General features: G+C 46.3%; 1 protein-coding gene across 3 annotated transcripts in view; it reads left to right on the top strand.

Annotated features, from left to right (window-relative positions):
- The first annotated feature begins 528 nt into the window (after nucleotides 1-528).
- The window catches only part of ANXA4 (annexin A4), a 31,824-nt gene continuing 17,259 nt past the window's right edge, over nucleotides 529-15,093 (top strand). The window contains exons 1-3 of one of the 3 annotated variants that reach the window (XM_061592525.1): nucleotides 529-628; nucleotides 13,136-13,178; nucleotides 14,048-14,135. In XM_061592525.1, the coding sequence (XP_061448509.1) occupies nucleotides 13,176-13,178; nucleotides 14,048-14,135 (91 nt within the window). In that variant the 5' untranslated portion in view covers nucleotides 529-628; nucleotides 13,136-13,175. Of the gene's footprint in view, nucleotides 629-807; nucleotides 832-1,021; nucleotides 1,234-13,135; nucleotides 13,179-14,047; nucleotides 14,136-15,093 lie in introns of those variants that run through there. The other 2 variants (XM_061592527.1, XM_061592526.1) reach the window with 2 other exon arrangements.

Below are 15,093 nucleotides of genomic sequence, written 5' to 3'. Positions count from 1 at the left end.
TTACCCAGGCTTTCTAAGCAGATGAGAAGGAATGATCCAGTCATCCAGAGACCTGGAAACACTCTCATTTAGCTAAGATTTCCATCTTAATTTCCAATCAGAGAATGTCTTTCGTTTGTTTGAGTGGTATGCTACAAGCAACTGTGGTTGACGCTTAAGGTATCATGCTTAGTGACATCGCTCAGGCCTGCCCCAAAATCTCAGGGTTTGGGATGCCTCTGACCGGGCAAGCCCACTCCGGACCCTCCTTTGCAGGAGTTGCAGGCCGGCCGCGGAGCGTGTGGAAGGAAAGACGGGCCAGCGGGGGCCTCCTCAGGAAAGATTATCGCGTCGCAGCAGGAGAATGACAGGCGGGGATCGTGTGCCTGCTAAGGGCTTGCTTCCCAGTAAGCCTTCGGCTTGTGTCGCCTGCACGTGGCCTCGGCGAGCTCCTGCTTCCCGGTCGCTGCCAACCCGCCCTGGCACGGATGAAACCCGAGCAGGGCGCCGCAGCCGCCTTCACCGCCCCCGGCGCGGGCCCGTCCCGCCCCTTCGAGGGCGGGCTTTGGGCGCCTACGCGAAGCGCAGCAGCGCTTCTCGGGCAGATCGTGCTCGGCTGTGCGGACGCGGCGAGCGGAGTAGCGGGCAGGTGAGGGCGCGGGAGGGGCAGGTGAGGGCGCGGGAGGGGCCGGGCGGGGTCCCCCTCCTTTCGTGCCCCGGTGGCCTGCCTGCTAGACTTGGGGGGACGCAGCCCTCGCCACGGTTCTCCGGCGGCCCGCCGGGGCGGATCCATTCCCGGCACCCCTCGCCTGCCTGGGCTGCGGAGGGCCCGAGAGCCGCGGGGATTCCGAAGTAAGCCGGCCTGCTCCAGCCTGCTGGTGGCGTTTCCTTTCCGCGCGCCCCCGTCCGCCGGTGCCCCGTCCCAGCGTGGGTTGGGTTGGGTTGGGTTGGGTGGGGCAAGGAGAGGGAGCGCTTCTGCTTCTCGAGCGAGAGCTCCCTTAAGGTCTGCACGTCTGATGCGATCCGAGGGCCTCGGGGCGTGTGTAGAGGGCCATTTTCCTTGCCACAAAACCTCCGCCGACTGCAGCCAGGTGTATGGCGGAAGGGGACTGGGAGACTCCTAGGGGATGGGGGTCTCGGTGATGATGGTGCCCCCGATCTGGTACAGTCTGGGAGAGGAATTTGGCGGCTAGTTCCAAATCCAGCTCGGAACGCAGCTCATTTTGAAAACTTCTAAAATGAAAATCTAAGACGGTATGTGTGTCCCGAAATGAGATTTGGTCTGGCCCATGGCCTGTACTCGGAGATGGGAATGTATAATTTGGGGTGGCCCAAGCATATTGTGGGATGCAAGCCTGCCCCTCCCCCTTTGGTGTTTGCAGTGTCATCTTGGGTCGATGCGCATTTTTGAGCGTTGCACAGACCACAGTTATGGCTGAACAAAACTATTATGGCTCTGGAAAGTAAGAGTCCTCTGGTCACAGTGATAGAGGATGCAGGGAAGCCCAAAGCCTACTTTGGGGCTCAGGGATGTATACACTTCTGCTCTTTTTTTACTTTTTCCAATTGTCCTGCGGTTTCAACTTTTGTGCAAATAAGGAACTGGAAAGTGGGAATCATAATCAGCCTCATCCTTCAGCTGCTTTCCTTTAGATGGGCAGCTGAGGCAATCATGTTTCAACAGGGCGTGTAGATCTGCATTGTTTGCCAGGCTGCTGTGACCTGATGTGCTTTACTTTGCTGCTGTCTCTTCTGCAGCCGCATTGGTCTCTGATCCTGTGGATGTGGTGTTGTGCTTCTTTAAAATCCTCACTGCAAGCTGCCTTGAATATAAAGGGGAAGGTGTAGTTGTTGGCAATGGAAATGAGTTCTCCGTTGGTCCTATTTACCGTATCAGACAGTCCACATTTGCCTATCCAGGGTAAATCTCTTTCCCTCTTTTCCTTTGAGGGCAATTCAGGGATTCCTTAAAGAAAAGTTGTCCATTTTCAGCCTCCATCCTATTCTTGAGAAACTAAAAAATCTGATTAGGAGACAGAGACATTTCCACTCGTGCATGTGGACATGCAAGTCCTGTGTGTTGTTGCTGACCTTCAGATCTGCTGACACACGCACCTGGCAGCCAGAGCAGGACAGCCCTACTTTGAAGAAAACGCAGCCTTAGGACCCAGAGCTCCTGACATTTGCCCACGAAGCTGCTGTCTATTGTAAACAGCGCTTTGGGGGGCAATTAATGGTGCTGAGGTACGGGGGGGGGAGTGCTGTGGCAATGCTGGTTGGGGCTGATTGGAATGGCAGTCCAAGCCACCTAGAGGGCATCAGGTTGGCGGAAGCTAAGCTAGCTGTTTAGTGAGCATGTGTGCCTGGATGTGCTGGTTTGGCTATAAACCGGGGGTGAGGGCGCTAAGGGGGAAACTGTTCCAAACAGCAGAGTACAGGGAGGGAAGGTGTGCGTGCCTGTGTTGGGGAGGTTGGTTTCACTCCGCTCTCTCGCTCCTTTCAGTTTAAAAAGCTCACAAGCGTTTGTTTAACATGCGGCTGATTACCTTGTCCCTAAGAGCCTAGATCCCTTCCAGACACAGGGTGCCTGTGTCCATTATTTAATGTTCATATTTGAAGGGTAAGGTGCCTCATTTTTTATGTTAGTTTTATGTGTACAGGATAGTAAAGCTGAATAATATTCTAGCTGGTGCCACCACAAGAACCAGTTGGGCAAGACAGCAATCTCTGCATAAGATCCAGGGGCGGGGGTGTGTGTTTCCTAAGCTGTCCTAGCCTGTATTTTGGGAATTGGCTGGGCTAAAGTAGCCTCTTTAACTTGCTTTTTGTGACTCTCAGGACTGGCAGATTCCATGCTAAAACTCTGTGACAAGACAAGCTGGCTCTCTCTTATCTGAATAAACTATTAAAATAATTAAGCATATGTGCATGATTCCCAATACTGCAAATCTTCTTAATTAGTTTGCATAATTTATTCTGCCTCTGGCAGTTGCAGGAAGCCACAGTATGCAGCCTTCTCCAGCCTACGCTACCACTCCCATCAGCTCCAGCCAGCACGGCTGTTGAGAGTTGGGGAAAACATCTGGAGGACACCAGGCTGGGGAAGGCCTGACATTGAGCATCAGTTTCCCACCCTCCAAACCACTGGGAAATGTATTCTGTAGTTTCTGTGGCTTCTGATATTTCACCAGGTGTGGTGCACGCACACATCTCACAATCATAAGGGCTAGAAACTGACTTTCAAAAAAGAAGGGCATTTTGCGGCCACTGCCACATTCTGTGGCTTTTCTGCACTGGTGCTGATGTGCAGCATATATCACTGCTCTGACTTTTAAAAACCTTTCCAGAGGATTGTTGTTGTTGTTGTTGTCTTTATTTATACCCCTCCATCCTTCCAAAACTGGAACTCGTGGCGGCTTCCAGATAAAAAACACATAAAAGGAGGTTATATTGTTCTTGCTTGTTTATTTTTAATTATTCTGATTTTATGAGTATAGTTTTTAATTATCAGAAACAGTTTAATGCTATTTTAAATTAGAGTTCATTTTTTAATTATATCTGTATATATTTATTTATTTATGTATTATATGCTTTTAACTTTGGTAGGTTTTAATTGTATCTGTTTTTTATCTGGAAGCCACCGTGAGCTCCAATTTGGAAAAACGGCGGGGTATAAATAAAGTTAATAATAATAATATAATAATAATAATTAAAACATACAGAGTCTAGATTAAAATAAAATTAAACTAATTCCAATATTAAAACCATTCATACTTATAGCTAAAAGAGAATCAAAAAACCAGTTTAAAAATGGAGGAATTAGGCATTAGCAATGCAGTTCCCGTCAAGCCCTATCTTTAGCAGCGTCCCAACCTTCCTCCCAGCAGGAGCCCAGGGTGGCAAACAAAAGCATCAAAAACATCATAAAAACAAACTTTAAAACACATTAAACCAAAACATCTTCAAAAACGTTACTTTAAAAAAAAAGCTATGAAAACATCTAAAATTAAAAACATTTTAAAAAGAAGGTTCAAGAACATATTAAAAAGCAATTCCAACACAGACGCAGACTGGGATAGGTCTCAACTTAAAAGGCTTGTTGAAAGAGGAAAGTTATTGCACATTAAATAACATGGCTGCTTGCCTAATTGCTGCTGAAGATCTTTGCCCCAGCTAGTGCATCTGTTGTGGTCCAGCTGGTGCATTTGAATAGTTTTGGGGCGACTCATGCGCTTCAGCCAAGCGGCATACTACTGGGACAGGAGGAATGGGGAGAACTTAAGCTTCTGGTCAGCAGAGCTCTTCAAAATGTGATCCTTGCTCTTAATATTTGGAAACTTCTTTTCCACCCCTGCTCCAGAATTGGCTGCCAATGTCTTTCCATTGGGCCAAATAGATGAGGGCAATACAATGCAAGCCGGGTTTTGTTCTACCCCCGGGAAGATTTTGATAGTCAGATAGGTTTAGCATGGTTGGGTGGATTGGGAGAAGCAGCCGCAAACAGTGGGTGGAGAGAGGCCTTCAGTAAGGAGAGTCTGTTTGAGAAGACCTAAGAGTGGGAGTTGGGAACAAGGCTCTGATTAACTGGGGATTGTTCTGCTTGTGTTTTGAGTGTCTTGTCTTATTATTTATTTAGCAGAGGACTGGGCTGCAGAGCTGCAACCCCGTGCCAGGGAGGAAGTCACCTGGAACTAGGGATGGAAGGGTCGGTCAGTTCTGGTTCTCTCCGTTTCCCAGTCTTAAATCCATTCTCCGCATTTCTACAGCAATTTGTGACTGTTAACAAAATCCTTATGGAAATCCTTCAATATTTTAGTGTGAATTTCTCCTTGTAAACATTTTTGTATGTAGCTTTGAATAACGTACATATTTTTGCAAGCAATCTCTCCTAATATAATCCATTTTTGTATGTTATTTTCAAGAATATATTAATTTTTATGCATATTTTCCCCAAATATATTAATTTTTGTAAACGTTTGGAGAACTGCATCGCAAAATTTGGATAAGTGCAAATTTCAAAGAGTGGCTGTGTTTTGGTTCTTATACCATTTTAAAGTGCACAATTTGATAGATTCAGCTTTAAATGTGAACTGAATTGAGCTTCTCCTTCCCCCTTCTTGGAACTCAGTGGGGCCTATGGTGCAGTTACAGCTGGATCTTGGGGCTAAGGTCCAGTGACCCATAGCTCTGGGGGTTCTTATATGACCATCTGGGGAATGTCAGGCGAGGGGGCAATGGCAAACTGGCCTGCCATTGACATCTGGGTGGATTGGGTGTTCCAGGGGCCCCTGGGCTGAAGCTGCTCACTGTAGCATCTTTTTCATTCTTATTTTAAGAATGCACTTTATGGCTGGGGGTGTGTGGCACCTTCCTAGTTATAGATGCTCATTTTATTATTTTTAATTTTAAAATATATTAAATATATTGTCCTTTTCTACAACAAAATTGTGCTTTTCCACAAGTAAATGTATTTAGCAGAAGAAGCAAGCTCCACGTTTAAAATACAAAAGTGCATATGCTCAGAGTATTTTTCTTTTTTAAAAAATTAGATTGGCAGACTTTTTTGTTTGGTTCCCCTCACCTCTAATATATAATTATAAAAATTATCCACTTATATAGTTATGAAGTTATAAAACTGCCCCCCCCAAGTGACCACTGCAGTACTGGCTTGCATCCATGTGAACATGAATGCATTCTGGAACTGGGGAGACCTTTACTTTAGACAAGATAAAAGATTTTTAAAATGTCTTCCTCCCCCATAGTAGCAAAGGATTGTATCCAGTGAAGTTGCTGCACAACCAGAACGGCTTCTGCTTGCACCAGGAAATGCCTCCTGCTGCCCCTCCTCTCCCTGCACCCCCCCCAATCTGCTCTGGGGTTTTCCCCGACCTTCTGGAGCAGATCTGGGTGGGGGATGCATGGGGATTCAACCCAGAAACTTGTTTTATTTATTTAAAATCCCCTGCCTTCCTGCTAGAAATGTATTTCAGAGGTAATGGCTCTCATTGGGGTAACCCAGTGTAGCTGACTGACCAGGGCAAAAGGAAGCAAGTGGTTCTTCAAATGGTATTATAGGCTTCTGGAATTCACTACCACAGGAGATTGCCAACTTCTAAGCCAGCCTCTGTAGCTGTGCCTTTAACAGCAATTTGATGTGCCCTCCCATTTGCAGGCGATGATGTTATTGTCATGGTGTGAAAGGCTTTTCCTGTGCTGATTTCTGCAGAAGGAACTGATGTTAAAAGCCTTGTGGGGAGGGCAAGGGAAATCCATTCAGGTCTTTTCTGGTCAGTTGTTAACGCTGCTATCATGTGATGTTGCTAAGATTAGACAAGTCTGTCAGTGGCAACTAGCCTTAGGAGCTAAAGGACCTCAATGTCAGTCTCCCCTAAATCTGAAAAAGTGGGAAGTAGGGATTTGGATGAATAAACCTTGTCAGGCTTGTAGCCAGCAAATGAAAGCCAGCCATTCAAGGAAAGTTGCTGACCCTGTTTTTCCAAGTGAGATGTAGAGAGGGACAGAACAGTAAACATGGTGTTGTTGTATTTTCCATTGCTCTGTGTGTTGCTTTTGCAAGGCACATGCAAAATGGAAATGGCATTAAATGATTCTAATATTCCATGTGAGTTTAGATTTGATTCAGGGTATTTGAATAAGCCCCATGGCAGAGAAACCCAAGAGTAAATTACTACATATACAGAGGTCTCTAAAGTACTTTTGGGGGGGGGGTTATTTCCTTGAGGGATAAGCTTTTTTTGGGGGGGTGCACTTAATTACTAAATCTGGGAGACATGAATGAGGGCACAATCCTCTGCTTGAGTGCTGCCAATCAGGGGGATATCGGATGTGATAGAAGACCCATTGGCTGGCAGAACGTGAGGCTTCTTGCTGGCGTCAAAAGATATGCCGATGGAATTGCCTGGATATGCCCCTTGGGGTTGTATGTCTTGACACCAACCCCATATATAGGGCTGCTCCATTGGTCTGTTGATTTCTTTCCTTGGTCTTCATACAGAAGGTTGTTTTCTCTTCCTATATGCACCAGCCGATCAGGCATGGGATTGTTAATAGAATATATAGAGCATATAATGCTGGGGTTTATGGGAGTTGTCCAAAACATTTGGAGGGCACCACATTGATGAGGACTGTTCTGTTGTAATTGTTCCCTTCCAGTCCATCGTGCGCACACACACCCCTCCTCCTCCTGTCATGCTGCTTAGCGCCACAAAAACCCACCAAGTTTTGCAGAAATGTTGTATTTGCCTATTCTGAACAACTTATATTCACCTGCATGCTTTTTTAAAGGGCTCTCCTAGATGCTCCTTTAATTGCATTGTTAGCAACTGTGCAATTGTTTTGTTTTAAAAATAGGGATTCTCATTGGGAGTGCAGCTCCTGTGGCGCGGAGATTAAATCCATCTTCCCCAGCTGTGATCTCCATGAAACTCTCCCCTAGCACTGCAGTTAGCAGGAAAAGCCCCAACTGAGTCAATGGGAGCTTTTTTTCTCTTCATGCTGATTGCAGCATTGGGGGGGGGATTTTCATAGGGGTCGTAGCTGGTGAAGGAATGGATTAAGCCTCCCCTCCCTACTTGCCAATGACAATTCCATCTCTTGGGTGTAGTAGCACCTAGTGATTTCTAACCACACAGTAAAAGTTGTATCTAGTATGGCCCCCAGATACTAATTTATAACATTTTTACCACACCCTTTCTCTGAGAAGAAGTGGGTTCTGAGGCAACCTGCAATCTGGGCAGTTTAAAGGGCTAAACCATCAGCCTGTTGTGTGCCTTTGGACCATTCTTTGAGCAATGGGTTTGGTATATATTCAGCACAGAAGTTGGAATCTGGGCCTTATGTTACCAGGCTTACAGTGCAATCTGAACCATGTCTACTCAGTGTAGAAGTGAAAAGCAAACACAATATCATAAGCACACCCACACCCACACAACCCACAGTCAGAGAAACTGCGGCGAAACCCACTAGAAGCCAGCATAGCTGTGACAGAATACTAAAAGAGCTATAAACCACTTGCTGGAGTGTGAGCTTTGGAATGGGTGTCACTCTGTCAGCGGTACAGCACCTGTCTTGCAGGCAGAAGGTCCCAAGTTCAATCCCTGGCAGCAACTCCAGTATGGGCATGGGAGAGACTCCCTTTCTGAAACCTTGGAGAGCCCCTATCAGTGTAGACAGTAGTAAACTAGATGAACCAGTGCTCTGACTCCAGTATAGGGAAATGGTTGTGTACTCAGAAGTAAGTCCTTGGAACTGTGGTTTTGCCCGAGTTGCATAATGTACCATATAGTTTGCTCTTAGAATTCACCAGCTCTTTCATCCAGAGATGTAAATTTTCCATGTCTTGTCTTGTGAAAGAGGGTGTGGTTTTACAGGGAGCTGCTTCACCATTCTCGGTCCTTATTGACATATGGAGATGTGCCCGGCCACAGGATGCTTGCATGAGAATGGACGCAGAGCTCTGCTGTTGGTTAGTCATAGTCATAGTCAATTTATTTATATATTGCATTTTTCACAAATACATCTGTGCTCAAAGTGGTTCACACACACACAAAGAGTAGTCTGAGTAAAGTGGCATAATAATGATACTCAATAAAAATTAACATAACACAAGAAATTAACAATTAATAGTTCATCTAACATACATCAAAATTTAGTTGAGCATAAAGCTCATCAAAAATCACTGCCATTTCAGACTCCGTTAATGTACATGTGGAGTTAGGAATTATTATTATTATTAATATTTGTCCCAATGTGCATCTCTGGGAGGTCCTCACAATCCCTTTTGCAAACCTTCGGGTGGGTAGGTGAGTTTAATTTTTACAACTAGAGTGAGGGAAACTGAGCCTGCCCCGACCATGTTTTGTGGCCTTAGAACTCTCTGGCACCTGAAGAAAGTACATGTTGGGATGGGCCGCAGGAAGGTGGACAAGGGCTTTGTTCAGTTGTTCTCGTCCCTCCATTAAAATGATAGAAGAATAAAGCCAGAAAAAGGCTGCCCATTTAACATCTGGTTTGGTCCTTGCTTCTTTTCTGCCGCTTGCAGACTCCGCTCAAGAATGATGTGTAATGTGGGAAACGCAGAGTTTTAGCTCTAATCCAGAGGTAACCAGCACGGTCCCCTCCAGACATTTTAGGAGTCCCAGTCATCTGTGATGATTGGCCATTCTGGCTGGGACTGAGAGGAGCTGGGGTCCAACAATCAGATTAGTTACCTGTGCTCTAACCACACCTTTGTGAGGAACTGTAATATAATGTGTGAACAAAGCAAGTGACACTCTTAAGGAATAGTGCTGGTGCAGTGATAGAATGTACACTTGGCTTCAAAATGTGTCTACAGACTTTAATGTCTAAATTTTTCATGCCCTTGACGATGAGGAAGAAGGAATAATATGATATTCTTATGCACATACTGGCGTGGTTTGCACATCATGCCAAGCTAAGTTATGGCTTACCAGGACCACATGAGCTTTCTGGCTCCTGGAGAAGAGTTCATTTCCATTTTGCTCTTCCTGGGTCTTTTAATTCATGTCACCTGAGCCTAGGCTGATGGTTAAACTCTCTTCTCCTTTATTTATTATTTATTTTATTATTTGATTTATATCCCACCCTTCCTCCCAGCAGGAGCCCAGGGCGGCAAACAAAAGCACTAAAAACACTTTAAAACATCATAAAAACAGACCTTAAAATACATTAAAACAAAAACAACTTTAAAAACATTTTTTTAAAAAGCTTTAAAAACATCTTAAATAAAAAGGGTTAAAAAACCATATTGTTTAGGGGGGAAAAGGTTTTAAAAAAAACATATTAAAAAGCAAGTCCAACACAGACACAGACTTTGCCACAAGCTGTAGCCAAAAACCACATAACCCCGAGTTCTGAGAAGAAAGAATTGAACAAGAAATGCTTGGGAACCAATGCAGTTCCACATTACTTTGGTCTTGCTTTGACTAGGGATAGGGACTAAGTGATTTGGCTGAAAGGTTTTGCTTGAAGAGGTGAGTTTTGAAGCAGGATTAATCTGGTCCTTCAACACCAAAAAAACCCATCCTTGTTTCCTTGTCAGCCTGATATGATGAAGACACAGACCTGGGAACTGGGCTAAGTGCCTGCTAAAAAGTGTCATCTTTTGCATGTGGCAAATTCAAATTGTAGATTTGCCTCTACAATTTGTAAAGGTGCAAGGAAATAGTTGAAATAGCTCAGACGCACATATATATAAATTTGCATTTTGAATTTTGCTAGATTTGTTAAGCATGCTCAGACTAAGCCTCTGCTGTTCTCATGGACGATGCTGTGAGGGTGGGGCTGCCTTTTCTGGAGAACCCACACGTAACAAGGAGCCCTGTGGGCTTGGCTATGGCTTTCCTTCTTGGCCTCTCCTGTGCCGCTCCCCAGTTTGGTAGACTAGAGGCAAAGCCACCACAAGCCATAGAGGGACTGCATATGTACTACAATGCAGGGGTGGGCTGAGTTTCCTCCTGCATGTTCGGTTCTCCACACACGCATGAATCCTTGTGGTCCATCACTGTGTTAAATCTACAAGGCAGGAATGCATACTCAGTCTCTTCATAGCTAAGGCATAACTAATTGAGTCTGGATATGCATTCTTGCTTGGTCAGACCAAGGTTTGCAGGAACCTCAGCAGTCACTTTGGGGGCCCACCATCTATCTTCTGCTCACTCAGTCATTAGAGTGGCCCTATTTCTGGCTTGTGGCATGCTTTCCCAATTGGCTGGCTGCTGCTGAGGCAACACATCCACTCATGTGGTCTGGCACAAACCACTTGTGTCTGAACACCGTTCCCATGTTTCTGATCTCTTCACTTGCTGTCCTGGGACATGCAGTGCCTGGGATATGCTCGAAGCCTCAAGTTTGGGACTGAATCGGCCTTGGTCTCCCTGACGGATTGCCTTTATTGGGAGAAGGACGGGGAGTGTGACCCCGTTATTCTTACTTGATCACTTAGTGGCTTTTGATACCATTGACCAAGGTATCCTTTTGAGCTGAATTGGGTCCGATCCTACCTCCAGGATCATTTTCAGATAATAGCATTGGGTGATTGTCTTTCGGCCCCCTGGCAGTTGTGCTGTGGGGTGCCACAGGGTACCATCTTGTCCCCCATGCTGTTTAATATCGATATGAAGACCTTGGGAGCAGTCATCAGGAGATTTGGGGCGAGGTGTCAGTAGTACGCTGACGATACCCAGCTCTATTTCTCTGTATCTGAACTAGGAAAGGCCATGCAAGCTCTGGACCGTTGCCTGGACTTGGTGGTGGGCTGGATGAGGGCCAGTAAACTGAGCCTGAATCCTAGCAAGATGGAGGCGCTGTGGGTTGGTTGTTCCTGAGTTCGGATAATTGGTCAGTTGCCTGCTTTGGATGGGATTTTGCACTCCCTCTGAAAGAGCAGGTCTGTAGCCTGTGGGTGCTTCATCTTTGTCGCTAGAGGTCCAGGTGATCTCAGTGGCTAGGAGTGCCTTCTGCCAGTTTCAGCTGGGAAGACAGCTACAACTGTTTCTGGACTGGGATAGCCTGACCACTGTTGTCTATGCACTGGTGACTTCTGGGCTGGATTACTGTAATGTGCTCTAAGTGGGGCTGCCCTTGAGGTAGGTTCAGAAGCTGCAACTGGTGCAAAATGCAGCGGTGTGATTGCTCACTGGGGCAGGGTATTGTCAACATGTCACCCCATTACTGAAAGAATTTCACTAGCTGCCTGTTAGCTACTGGGCCAAGTTCAGGGTTCTGGTTTTGGTGTACAAAGCCCTACACAGCTTGGGACCAGGATACCTGAAAGATCATCTAACCCCTCATATTCCCAGTCGATCACTGTCCTTTACAGGTGAGGGCCTCCTACAGACACCATCTTATCAGGAGGTCCATTCCGCACAACACAGGAAGTGGATCTTTAGTGTAGTGGCACCTACCCTTTGGAATTCCCTTCCCTTAAATATTAGACAGGCGCCATCTCTGTTATCTTTCCGGTACGTACTGAAGACCTTCCTCCTTCAACAAGCCTTTTAAGTAGAGACCTTATCTGAGTCTGCATCTGTGCTGGAATTGCTTTTGAAGATGTTTTTAAAGCTATTTTTTACAAAATACATTCTTAAAGATGCTTTGTTTTAATATATTTTAAAGTCTGTTTTTAAGATGTTTTAGAGTGTTTTTAGTGGTTTTGCTTGCCGCTCTGGGCTCCATCTGGGAGGAAGGGTGGGATATAAATTTGATAAATAAATGAATAAGTTCAGAGGTTGCCCTGTGGCCCAGATACCTACTGCACATCAGACTGTAACCAGCTGTAACCAAGACTGGCTCCCAAAGCAGCTCCAAGTGAAGATGTCCACGAAGGTGTATGGCCATCTCTTTGGACATAGTCCAGGCTCCAGGCTGTTCTGGAAGGAGGGGGTGGCTGATGCTAAACATGCCAGCCCAGCGAAGGAGGCTTTCCACTGATGTACAGAATCTCTGTTTTGTGGCAGTTGACGACATTTCACTGAGAGCAGATTGTGTCAAATGGCCCATGTACTCTTGAGAATCTTAGGATAGTGTTGGTTGGTTGAGTTTATTTATACGCCGCCTTTCCACAGAGAGCTGTGCCCAAAGCGGCTTACAACACACATTCAAAGTATCAAAATACAAAACACTGAGGTCAGGGAAAGAAGTCAGTTTACAAAACAAACAATGCATTCAACAAGGACAAAAACAAACAATTTAGCAAACATTTAGTATTACAAAAGAAATAATCTAGACATTAAAACATAAGTACAAAGCAAACAGAAAGCTAACAGACAATAGAGGTTCAGGTGCCCATCTTGCTGCACTTGAAGGAGCCTCAGCAACCTGTCTTAAATACAGTTCAGAGTGGAAGGGTCTTGTTTTTAGTTTTGAGAGGTGGTAGTGGGGCGGTGTTGCAGCTTAGTAGTGGTGTGCTCTCTTGGGGACTCTGCCTCCTTGGGCAAGGGTGCTGGCAGACATTTCCCTCCACCTTTGCGCCAAAAGCAGCCAGGGCTCCTCCTCTCCAGTATCAGGTGGCGCCAGGTGGCTTAGCACCCCCTCTTCCCCATGCAATAAGTGCCCTGCGTTTGAAATCTGTCAAACATTATCTAAAAGTATTTCCTTCCTCTTCCTTTTATTGCAGAGAACCATTTGTTTGGGAGATTTGATCCTAGAAGGCTGCCATGGTGAGTGTTTTTTGTTTGCCAGCAGGTACCATGTTGTGCCTAGTACGCTGAAGAGCCCAATAAACAGGGTCAGCGTTCTGTGATGCTGAGCTGGGAAGATAAAACAGCCGGAAGAGTTCCTCATATCAGGGCAAGCATTATCTGATACAGCCGTGGGAGGGTTTGATCTTGTTCCAAGCAGGCTGGCACCAGGAAGCTCAGTCGTTCCGGGTCCTCTTTCACCTTCTGCATAACACAGTGTCCCCCTAAGTCCTTTGCTCCCTCTTTCGAATGTTGCCTTTGTTGGGTAAAGGACCCTGTACTCTTGCCCAGGGTACCTTTGACACTGTCTTACTCCAGGTTAAGATTATTGGTCCATCCAGTCCAGTGTGGTTTCCTTGGAGTAGCAGTGCTTTTCTTAAGCTTTCAAGCAGGGTCCTTTCCCAGGTCCAGCACCTGAGATCCTTCTTTAACTGGAAATTGGACTTAGGGGCTTCCACCGCAGGTGTCCCAAAATCCATCAGAACTTGATGTTGCTGGAAAGCAACAGACATCACAACCACCGTGCCGCATATTCTGGAGAAATGTAGCACACTCGGAAGCAGCAAAAGGTAAATGTTGAACCTTAAAGACAGACACGCAGCCCTGAATAACCACTGCCTGGGGCCTGCTGGGATAATTGCTTGAGTTCTGGTCGGCTGGAAGATCTTCCTCAAAGCCTGTGTTGAAACCTGCCCGCCCCGCAATCCATCTGCTTTTGCTATGATGGCTTTGAAGCAGTTCCTTGCCTAGAAGCTCAGGAGAATATCCCCACGATTCTGTGGCTGGACTTCTTCCTGGTATCTCTATATTTGCGATGGCGTTTAACAGCTGATATTATGTGGCTTTAGGCAGGAAACCACGGAACTATCAAGGGAGCGTCCAACTTCAGTGCAGATGCTGATGCCCAGAAACTCCGCAAGGCCATGAAGGGGCTGGGTGAGTCCCTCCCCCCCCCCCCAGCGCAGGGGTGGGGAACTGCAAGACCAAGCACTGAATGTGGCCCTCCAGATCTTTTTATCTGGCCCTCTGGGCTCTCTCTCACTAGCCTTGCTCTGCAACTTTCTTTACTCCTTTGGCTTGGCTGGCGGGAAGTAGGTGTGTGTAGAAACCTCTTTCTTTGTGTGAGTGGCTGGAATGTCGCTTCCAGTACAAAAGTCTGAGTTGCATCCGTAGCTCTGGCATGTGCCCCCTTGGAAGGTTTCACCATGAAAGAATGCGGCTGAAAAAGGTTCTGCACCTCTGCCCTAATGTAGCACTCGCCCTCCTTCTGTCTCGGGTCAGCGGTTCTGCTTGCTTTTCAGTTAACGGCTGCGGGATTGTAACACTTCTGCCTTAAGCTGTTGGCACTTTGAACAGGGTAAGCCATTAGTTCTCGATCAAGAAGGCTGTTGAAGCATCACGAGGCGGAAGGCCTTGCCTGTTTTCCATCTAGGTGTACATGAAAGAAATTGAGCATGCAGTTGAACATAGGGTGCCCCAAGCTGAAAATGTAGGAAGCTGCTGTTGGTCCGTCTAGCCTGATATGTCTTCTCCAACTGCTCTTGGCTTTCCGAGGTCTTGGGCAGGCAAAGGTCTTCCCATCACTGCTACCCAATTGGACTTGGAGACTTCTGCATGCATTGCAGGCGCTCTACCTCTGAGCATTCACCCCTCCCACTCAGTTCTGCGGATTAGGCTTCTTGTGGTGGCAAGGCAGGATTTGCCCACCAGTCTGCACCCCCCTCTGCCAGTCCCGTCAGCTCCTCAGTACAGCTTTGCATCACAGGGTGCCACAAGTAGAGCCTAGGACCAGTCAAGGCAGATCACACCAAAAGCATATGTGGAATTACAGGTGACTTTCAACAAGCTAACCAAGCTGCACCTTATAGGAAAGAGTCTTATTATTTAAGCTTGC

This window comes from Rhineura floridana, chromosome 12, assembly GCF_030035675.1.
Source record: "Rhineura floridana isolate rRhiFlo1 chromosome 12, rRhiFlo1.hap2, whole genome shotgun sequence".
Classification (NCBI taxonomy): Eukaryota; Metazoa; Chordata; class Lepidosauria; order Squamata; family Rhineuridae; genus Rhineura; species Rhineura floridana.
The sequence above is the reverse complement of the archived record's forward strand: the minus strand, read 5'-3'. Positions and strand labels throughout refer to the sequence as shown.